Source organism: Camelina sativa, chromosome 7, assembly GCF_030686135.1.
Source record: "Camelina sativa cultivar CO46 ecotype springtype chromosome 7, ASM3068613v1".
Classification (NCBI taxonomy): Eukaryota; Viridiplantae; Streptophyta; class Magnoliopsida; order Brassicales; family Brassicaceae; genus Camelina; species Camelina sativa.
In genome coordinates, this window is record NC_141886.1 from 10,148,448 (window position 1) to 10,158,964 (window position 10,517).

General features: G+C 31.1%; 2 protein-coding genes and 1 pseudogene across 3 annotated transcripts; 2 read left to right on the forward strand and 1 right to left on the reverse strand.

Annotated features, from left to right (window-relative positions):
- Positions 1-599: 599 nt before the first annotated feature.
- Positions 600-1,279, forward strand: LOC109125421 (jacalin-related lectin 15-like; annotated as a pseudogene).
- A 4,813-nt stretch (positions 1,280-6,092) lies between these two features.
- Positions 6,093-6,876, forward strand: LOC104700864 (dirigent protein 19). The gene has a single exon (XM_010416465.3). It carries the CDS (start codon positions 6,176-6,178, stop codon positions 6,731-6,733), a length of 558 nt encoding a protein of 185 aa, XP_010414767.1. The 5' UTR covers positions 6,093-6,175; the 3' UTR covers positions 6,734-6,876.
- A 1,047-nt stretch (positions 6,877-7,923) lies between these two features.
- On the reverse strand, positions 7,924-10,109 carry LOC104700865 (beta carbonic anhydrase 6, mitochondrial). 2 transcript variants are annotated; one of them, XM_010416468.3, is made up of 10 exons: positions 9,849-10,109; positions 9,699-9,760; positions 9,552-9,610; positions 9,291-9,422; positions 9,122-9,170; positions 8,879-8,992; positions 8,728-8,781; positions 8,564-8,652; positions 8,343-8,445; positions 7,924-8,252 (listed from the first exon to the last, which is right to left on the reverse strand). In XM_010416468.3, exons 1-10 carry the CDS (start codon positions 9,862-9,864, stop codon positions 8,064-8,066), a joined length of 867 nt encoding a protein of 288 aa, XP_010414770.2. In that variant the 5' UTR covers positions 9,865-10,109; the 3' UTR covers positions 7,924-8,063. The 2 variants fall into 2 exon arrangements, with proteins under 2 accessions (XP_010414770.2, XP_010414769.2); XM_010416467.2 differs by having other exon boundaries at positions 9,552-9,616; positions 9,849-10,058.
- Between the last annotated feature and the right edge of the window lie 408 nt (positions 10,110-10,517).

Below are 10,517 nucleotides of genomic sequence, written 5' to 3' on the forward strand. Positions count from 1 at the left end.
AACGACATCTCATAAGTCAGCCGTTGTTCATAACTCAACCAGCCGGAAAAGTTAATTCAGTCGTGTCGTAGTGATAACTCAGCCAAAATTTTGACAACTCAACCATCGGGTGAAAACTCAGCCGTAAGGACGGCTGAGTTATGGCATAACTCACCTAGATTTCATTAAGTCAGCCGTAACGCTTGACTGAGTTATGCTCTAAGTCAGCCGTTCGCTCTTACTCAAATGTTTTTTTCCATAAACCAGCCCCAACATACCAAATTCAGTCGTCATTACCTCTGTAAAAGCGTTACGGCTGAGTTATTTAATACACGTCAGCGATTTCTAACGTGGCGTCTGACGTGGCAATGACATTATTGTAATTATGTTTTCTCCTGTAATATAAAACAAGAACACGCTGGATATTTTGAAAATACTCTATATATCCTAGTAAGAAAAAAAAAATTTGTTGGTTTTGGTAATATTACCTAATTTGGAATACATCTTAGTAAATCTCCCTTATTGATATATCATCAGTTTTGGTTTTTTTTCTTTTTTCCTCATAATTTAAACAAACAGATCTGACTGATATAATTAACACTCTATAGTCTATACCATCAGGTTCATATCCGTTACCAATGGCCCAAAAGTTAGACGCAAAAGGTGGAATTGCAAGCAAGATATGGGATGATGGAGTCCATGAAAGTGTATCACCGATCTATATAGAAGAAGGTTCTACAGGTGGTATAGCGTCCATCAAGTTCGACTATGTCAAGAATGGTCAACCTAAAGCTGGATCAACCCATGGTGACAAATATCAAAATTTCACCGAGTGTGTACGTCGTCTAACTCTATCTTTTTGGCCTTTGCTTTCATCGATTTTATCAAATCCTAATTGTGTTCTTCACTCCTTCGTCTTAAAGAGGTCTTTGTAATACCAATGTATATAGTTTTTTGTTAAATTCGGTTTAGACTTGGTTAGTCTTTTTAGTTTTTATGTGTAAATGTTTTATTTGATTACAGTTATTATAAAACTGAATTGTTTTGCAGTTTGATCAAAACCATACCTGCGATGAGCATATCTTATCTGTGAAATGTTACGACGATGAAGGTGAGATACAAGGACTTGTGATCAAAACCAACATCAGGACTTCTGCATACATGGGATATAATATAACGTTAGTACTACGTTTGAACTTGCAGTCAAAGGTAAGAAGATCATCATTGGGTTTCATATGGATCTTTTGACAAAAACCTTACCTCTCTTGGAGCTTACTTCGCACCGATTTCTCCTGCCTAGTAATTTGCTTGATCATGACTCACGAGCTTGATGATGTTGCTTCAATAAGTGCGTGAATTTGTACAACTTTACTAACATATCATAGTCTATATGCGTCTTTGGATTGTCATATTCATTATTAAGTTTAATTGTCACTTGGAATAAATAAATGTTTCTTTGCAAACAAATTTTGACTTATTATATGAGAATATATATATATATATATAACTAACTATATCTTCTGGCTCCATGGTTAATTTCATGTTACTTGCACCATTACATCAGTCCACTGAAATATATTTCGAATTTTCAGTATGAGATGCTAGTCTAACCATCATCTGATGACAGGACATAATGCAAAATTTGATACATAATTGCCATTGTTACTTTCTAAGCCATGAGATTGTAAAACTCCCAAAAAGTTTAGTTTCTTGCAGCATCCTAAGAAAAGCCATGTTCAACATATTATCTCCAAAGTCATGTTATATATTTAAGGACCCGCCCGATGTGCGGATTTAAAGTTTTGTAAATAAAATTTAATTTAATAAAAATATATTAAAATTTATTGGACATTATTTATAATTTTTTTTGCTATAATACACTGATTTATATCCATATACAAATATTTTATGTAAGTTACCATAAAAAGTGTATTTTTTATAACTAGGTATACTGTATGTTACAAATATATTATTTATCAAATGTCTATATGAACAAATTAAGCCAACTATTATATGTCTCTTTACTTTCACTTTTGCATAGTTTTTTTAATCACTAAAATTGTTGGCTCAAAAACCATTTTAAATAAAAAATAAATTACATCACAATAGTGTATGACTAAACCATGGAGAGAACCTCGGTTCTGCCCTCCTCCTTTATGGAGAGACCCTTGCGTCTAACCTCCTCCACCATGGAGAGAACCTTTGCTCCTCCTTTGTCTCTTGGAGAGATAACCTTGCGTCCAACCTCCCCCACCTTCCTCCCTTGGAAAGATAACCTTGAGTCCAACCTCCTCCACCATAGAGAGAACCTCGGCTCTGCCCTCCTCCTGTGTAGAGAGAACATGTTCACATCTTTTAGCTATCTCAAAGTGGCTTTCTCAAGAAACCAATGAAACTAAAGACCCTTTTCCAACATCACAAAATCTTTTGATAGTAACTAATGTTAAATTTCCCAATGTATTCATGGAAGTTTCTTTGACACATCATGATGTAGCCTCTGTCTCCAAGCTCCTATAAATTTATCAACAACGATTTATGTTTTTCCAATCTATATATATTTGTTGTAGGCTTGTGTTTGAAGACGCCTATTTTATCCAACCATTAGGTTGATGACCTTCTCCTCTTTATCTTCTTTTAAGATTGAACGAATGGTAACAATTATGTTTGCACAAAAAAAAGGTCTATGGGTAACCAATCAAGGTTGAGAAATTAGAAGAAAATTAATTTGACATAACTAATGAAATAATAGAAAATTATAAGCACGGTAATATATGAATCTCAATAATTCAAAGATGAAAATATAAATGAAATAAAACATTCTAAAACTACTGAAATAAAATTTAAAATACAGTATTAGAAAAGAAGATGCATATATTAATCTTCCATTTTTTTGGGGTCAACATATTAATCTTACCTATTCCAGACTGAAAAAGTAGAAAGTAGGAGTATATTTTGGTTTTAAAAAATAAAGAAAATTTGTCTTTCCAATAAAAAAGTTTGACCAATAGAACAAAGTTGAAAGCAATATTTTAAAATAAATTATTTTGTTAGATGAATAATATGAGATGATTTATGTTTATATAGAAGTGAGTATTTACATTTTTTAGAATTAATAATTTTCTGTATATTTTCCTTAATCCTTTTTCTATTTTATGAGAAAATTAATCCAATGAGCTCATTGTTTTTTTAAAAATTTTCTTGCTTCCCACTTTCTTGTAAGACGTACTATCGTTCGACTATAAGAACGCTTTCTGTTTAGTTGATATGGTGTTATATAATCTTTGTTGTTATCTTGTGTTTGTGTATTCATCTTTTTTTTATGCTACATGTTCTGCAAATTAATTGAAATAAAAATAATACCGTGAGAAATTTGTTAATCTTAAAAATCTTAGTTCTTATGCATAAGAAGTGTTGTTAACACGTCAAAGTTAAAGATTGTGTCTTATGCATTATGAAATTGAGAAACAAAACAAAATTCAAAGAAACGACGACGAAAACACGTGGTAATATCTAGGAATATATATATATAAAGTTAACTTTGCTCACTTCTCCTTCCTCCACATCAGCATCCATCTAATCAATTTCTTTTTTTTTTTGCATTAAAAAAATACTATTTTAACATTCATTCATTGCATATATATTACTTATAATTAATAATAGTAAAAAATAAATAAAAAACGAATTAACTAAAATTAATTAAATTTTAAAATAGTATAAACAATAATATATATTTTTAGTAAATAATAAAGATAAAAACTATCTAAAAATGAATTAGGTAAAATAAATGAAAATTTTAAAATAGTAAAAATAATACTATAAATTTGTTTTAGTAATAATGTTATTATTAAAAATATAATCAAAAATTTATTATATTATAAAATTTATAATGGGTTAATGAGTTTTAGAATGTAAGTAAGATTTTAATGCATGGTGGAGTAAAAAAACAAGTTATGTAATTGTATTTACAAAATCTAGACATAAAAATAAAATTGAAGTGAAACATTAGTTTCTAGGAAACATATACCATAAAGATTTATTATTAAATTTTTAACTTAACTTAAAAGTTTTAATCTAAAACAAAGACATTGTAAGGGGCACACCACTTTTTTTTGGGAAAACTATAAAAAAGAATTTTGAAAAAAATAATCTATTTTAAAAAATAAATTCAATGGTAAGAAAATATTGAAAAAATGATATATAAGCCGTTACAAAAAGTGGCATGTGATTTGTCTAGCATATCTCATAAGGTATATTATCAACTGGAGCTACAATTTTATAACATGATATAAAACATATATAACAAACATAACATATATATATATATATATATTATCAAATGATTTTAACCCAAAACATTGGCAAAAACAACATATTTAAAGTACACTATGTTTTTTTTTAGAGGACGAAGCTAGGGTTGCATCACAAAATTAAAATCTGCAAATAACATATGAGATTTTAGAAAAATATGTAACTTGGATTAGTGAATAGATATTCATTGTGGGGTTTAAACTTTTCATCATTTAAGCATTCTTGACTTAGTCGGAAATTCTATTATGGCAGATGATGCATTTGGACAACCTCATTGTAGCGACATAGCACTAAAACTGTTCATGAAATTTTGTATATTCGCATTTAATGTAGGATATCGATATATTTAAATGTTCTCTATAGTTTGGTCAACGATCAACATTGACGTTAGAACTTTTAAAATTATGTTTTCATGGGATATGAATATGGAATGAACTCTTTTAAAGATAAAAGGTCAAAAGATTATCGACAATATTATTGCGACACTAGACAATATATGTTATATATATATTAGTAAAATAAGTACGACATTTATATAGATGTATCTTTTAATCTTCAAATTATATTCATATTAAATAATTCTTATTGATAAAATTTTAACTAATATCCCACGTAAATCGCAAATAGATATAACAAAGAAATATTACTTCAAAAATATATATGTTGTATATCACTAAGTAAAGTAAGTTTAATATTTATATAGATTTATACTCAAAAGTTGGAATGATTATATTTGAGCTCAACAATTTCTATTGATAAGAAATATTTTAAATAAAAATCCCGCGCGTGCGCGGGTACAAATTCTAGTATTTTTATAGTTGTTTCGATTAGATAACAAATAAATTGCCTTCGAGACTTGTTCAAGAACAATGATGTGTCAAACAAAAGGTTAATAAAAAACAAAGACGAAAATTATACCAAGAAAACAAAGCTAGTCGAAATTATTTTGTTTGGTGAAAAATATGTCATCATCTGTTTGCTTATATCGATGGGTGTATTTACAATCCTTTTAGGATTAACAAAGTTTTTTTTAAAAAATAATAAGATAACAATTATCTTATGTATCGTTTTACCAAGCTTGAAATCTGTGACTTATGATCGTTAAAATTGACATTTGTCACGATATAATGAGTTACTAACTTTGATATATTATTTCTGATCGTTAAAATTGACACTTGTTACGATCTGATGAGTTACTAACTTGGATATTTAATCGTTAAAACTGACACGTGTCACGATCTGATGAGTTTTTTTTTACTTTGATCTCTGATCGTTAAAACTAACACATGTCACGATCTGGTGAGTTACTTATTTTTGAGAACCAAACTTTATATAATACTCCCTCCGTTTCAAAATATAAGATGTTTTAGAGAAGTTTTTTGTTTCATAATATAAGATGTTTTCAATTTTCTATGCAACTTTTAGATTAGTTTAGTATTTTATATTATGCAGTATTGTTTTTGATTGGTTGAACTTGTTAAAAGTAAAAACTTTTTAATTTGCGTGCTTTAGTTAAAATATCCTATATTTTGAAACGGAGGGGGTAAGATAGAATTTTCCAATTTTTTTTTGTCAATTTAGTGAAAAGTAATAATTAATCTATGGTCATTGTTTCAGTCCATGAATATTTTCCCTATGTTCTTACTTAGTGTAAGAATATACATAATTCAACAACGTTCTCCATAAGATACCATCATACCAACATCATTTTCAGTGAGTTGGAGCAGGTACACCAACCCCGTATATTATTACATATTCACACGACCTTTCACTTTCTAGAATGTCCTCTCCTCCATCTATAATTATGTCTACATGCACCAAACCATAAAATGCAATTGTAGCCACAAAACCCACTAAAGTCCATCCTCTCTACTCTACAGTCTCCACCATGGCCAGTTTTCTCTCATTGTTTCTTATTTCTTCTCTAACCCTAGCCGCCGTCCTAATTTCCGTCACAGGAGAAACCCTCGAATCTGTTTTCTTGCATCACAAGAAAGAGAAACTTACTCATTTCAGAGTATACTGGCACGACATCGTAAGCGGCCAAGATCCGACTTCGGTACCAATCTTGAATCCTCCAAAAAATTATACAGGGGCCACGGGTTTTGGTCTAATGCGTATGATTGATAACCCTTTAACGCTCGCCCCAATATTAAGCTCCAAAATGGTGGGAAGGGCACAAGGCTTTTATGCGGCTACATCTAAAGAAGAGATAGGGTTATTGATGGCTATGAATTTCGCGATTTTTGATGGGAAATACAACGGAAGCACGATCACAGTATTAGGAAGAAACTCGGTGTTCGATAAGGTGAGGGAGATGCCGGTGATCGGAGGAAGTGGACTTTTCCGATTTGCTAGGGGTTATGTTCAGGCAAGAACGCATGTGTTTGATCTCAAGACAGGGAACGCTGTAGTAGAGTATAATTGCTATGTTTTGCACTACTGATTCTTCTTCATTTCTAGTTTATAATACTTTTTTTCTTTTGGTTTGGTTTTTTCCTTTTCACATAGTGGTGGTGGGAGACAGTGTCTTTCGTCACTTTAACTAATTTTCCTAGATGCGTGAATTTATGATTTTTGCTTTCTTAATGCTTACGTACTCATCATACTATACTAAAGATGAAAAGGAGACCCATCAAAGCGTACGTAAAATAAAAAGTCCACTATTAGAATAGATAAACAATCTCATATTAGCATTCCATTCTTCAATTTACACAATCTGGAGAGAAAGGAATGCTCGGTTACACAACTCATCCTCGCCTCCACCAGCTGCTCTCATATCGGATATCAAGAATACAATTAGGTGTAGACTTGATCCATTCTCTCGGGCTGGTTTCACTTGTTCCAACCTAGACTTTCTTCTTCTGTTGCTCTTTGTTGTTGGATTTTTATTCCCAACTTTGTAATCGTTTCATATATAAAATCATATATATGAAAAATAAAATAAAAGAACAATCTCACAAAAAAAAAAATAATAATAATCTCACAAAAAGAAGCATTCATGTAATTTATCAGTAAACCATATAAGTTCCAACAACAAAATCCCAACTTGGAAGGCCTCATATTGATCTAAATGAAACTGTACAAATATTTTCCGGTCACACCTGATGCAAAATTGCAACACTAGTTGTACCATTAGTTTGTTGTTGCATTTGTTGTGGCACTATACATATCTAATTGAAACATAGTTTCTCTTATGCTATATATATTTACCGATATAGACCGTTAGATCAAAAAGATTATTACATTTTTTTCTAGGATTATACTTTTACCTCGGTCCAATTTACCAATTAACCAAATTCAATTAATTGTATTTTACTATTTCACAATTAGAGTAATTTTTCCCAAATCAATTTTGGTTTCTAGGAATTTGAAACCTTTATGCCAAAGAGGGACAAGTTCTAAATTGAATTCGGGATAACTTTTCAAACTTGGGTATACTCTAATCGCGAAAAAGTGATCCCAATTTTACGTTTTCAAATTTCAACGCATTTAATTGAATTTGGTTAATTGTAAAGAATTTTATAGCTGGAATATGTGATTCTATTTGAATGCTTATAATACAGGGGAATTGCTATATGCAGTCCTATATAGTCCCAACATAAATAAAAATAAATGCACTAAAGTGCTTACTGCTTAGTAGACCAATTAACCTTTATTATATTCCCTTATTACAATATTTTAATTTTCTTTTTTCCCCAATTGTGTAAATATCATTTCATATGTACAAAGATACATCTGAACATCAGGACTTGGGATTGCTGTTCTATATTTACTCAACTCCAAATCTCTCTATCTGTAATATGGAATCCATTTTCATTCTTGTCTAAACTTAGTCTCCACTTCTCAAGACTACAATCTGACAAATTGTAATAACATCCATGAATCTTGACTTCACCTCTCTTCACTCTATCTCTTATCCATGGGTAAGTTATCAAATTCATCACAGAATCCTTTATAGATTCCTGTTACAAATACATACAAAATAATCCAGGTTCAAGTACAAGAGACCTGAAAGTAATTAAAAGAAAAGATGTTTTAAATTAGTTAGTTACCTTCTCACAGTTTCTGCATTGTTCATCAAAGCTTAAGTGGGATGAAGCTAATTGTGTTCTTAACTTAGCGGCTTTCCCATTCATAACCCATCTCTCTACCAAACTACATTCACAAGAGTAGTTTCAACAATCAAGAACAATATAAAGAGTGTCTGATTTTTTATTTATTTTTAGACAATTTAAAGTAGTTTCAACAATTTAAAGAGTTAATATATCTCTACCTAGAGTGTTGCTCTTGGTGACTTTGATGATTCATAAGCGCTGCTATTCCTCCACAATTGCTATGACCCATTACAATAATGTTTTCAACCTATGCAGAAACAGAATCAGCTACACATCCTTTTCTTTTGCTGCGATGTTCACTTTATATTATGTATAAGCTTACCAGAAGAGTAGTAACTGCAAACTCAAGAGCTGAGTTGGTTTCTGTTGGTCCGTTCTTTCAAAATAGAAGAAAAGAACATCAAAAAAAGGGTTTTAGAAGCTTTCTTGGTGAAAACTGTATGAAAACAAAAAGAAGTTAGCGTGAAAAGCACCTGAACCGGGGTAACGAGGTTAGCGACATTTCGTATTGTAAAAGCTTCACCAGGTTGAAATCCTAATACATAAGATGGACACACCCTTGAATCTGCACATCCTATCACCATAACCTGTTTCTTTTTCTTGTCAGTTTGGTTTTAAATTTTGATAGTTTCTTTACCATTTAGTCTCATAAAACCGCAATCTTGGAGTCAGTTAAAGTTTGAAGAAAGAATAGGAATAATTTTGATGATGCTCACCTTTGGTGATTGAGCTATGGCCAAAGCTTGAAACTTCTCTATCTCTGGTCTGATTTTTATATTTCATCCATCAATTCAAATCGAATCAGAGAAAAAAAAACAGAGCAAAAAAACAGAGTTCTTTTCTTTTGGTTATTAAAAAAATCAAGAACATGAGTTTCTTGCTTACAAATACTTTTGTCTCTTGAATCTCAGAAATCTCTGTCTCATCTCACCAAGAAAATCATAACTTGTCTCTAATTCTCTGTTTGGTTGCATAAATTCTTCTCTCATTCCCAATTCTTGAACCATGTTCGTCCTCCTACAATACAAAAAACAGAGTTATCTCTCTGTTTTTATTCTTTGATTCACATAGTTTCATTTAGTGTTTCCCAATTGTTAAAAGGTATCAGTTGCAAGGAATTACAAAGACCAAACTCTATCTTATCACCTGGGTAACAATCTTATTGCTTTTGCTTCACCAAGCTGAAACCGATCCGATCCTGTTTGCTGCAGCTTCAACAAGTAAAGTGAAATTTGAACGAATATAACAATAAGTAAGATTTGAATTTATGTGATCAAGGTGTGTGACTTTTACTTTGTGTAAACAACCATTTTGATGAACTAATGTTCCATAGACTAAGCGACGAGCTCTTCCACCTGAAAACAAGGAAATCAAACGATGACGTTTTAGTGAAATAGGTTCAGCTGAACTGTGTGATCAGATTTTGGTCTTTAAGACTCTCACCTAATGCTAACGCCATTTTTGTGGAACAGTCTTTTTCTTGTTTTTGCTAAGGTCTTTGATCTTACTATTATATATCAATAGTGGAAAAAATTATTCCTCTTTTGGATTAGTTATATAACAGTTTATATATGACTTCGTAGGAAAAAAAAAAGTAAGAAAATATGATTTTTTCATATGACTAAACCGATGTTCTTATTTCAATAAAAGAGGAATGAGGTGGCAAAAGCTTATCCAGAGAAGAGGAAAAGTTACGCAAGGAATACGTCTCTCATTGCCTGGTCACAAGTCATATCCATTTGTCAATGTAATCCGAGACCAATCATTTGTTGAGGAAAATAATTAAGAAAAAGAATGGGCTGTAAAGCCCAATTTCACATGTGTCGTAGGCGTAGACTGCACTGTAGTTTGTTTGTGGTATTAATAACCGTTGAACCCATTAACAAACTCCCAGTTATCTGCCAAAATCTCCTTAAATCAAGAGAAAACAACACAATTTCTCTATATTGAAATTGAATCACGTAATAGTTAGAATCGAGTATTGGAAGTTTAAACGGACCAACACTAGTATATTAGTTTGAGATAGTGTACGCTAATCCACTTATTGTTAGTTGGTTTTGAGTTGGAACCTTATGATAAGTCCATGTAATTTAATATAATCGAATAAACGTT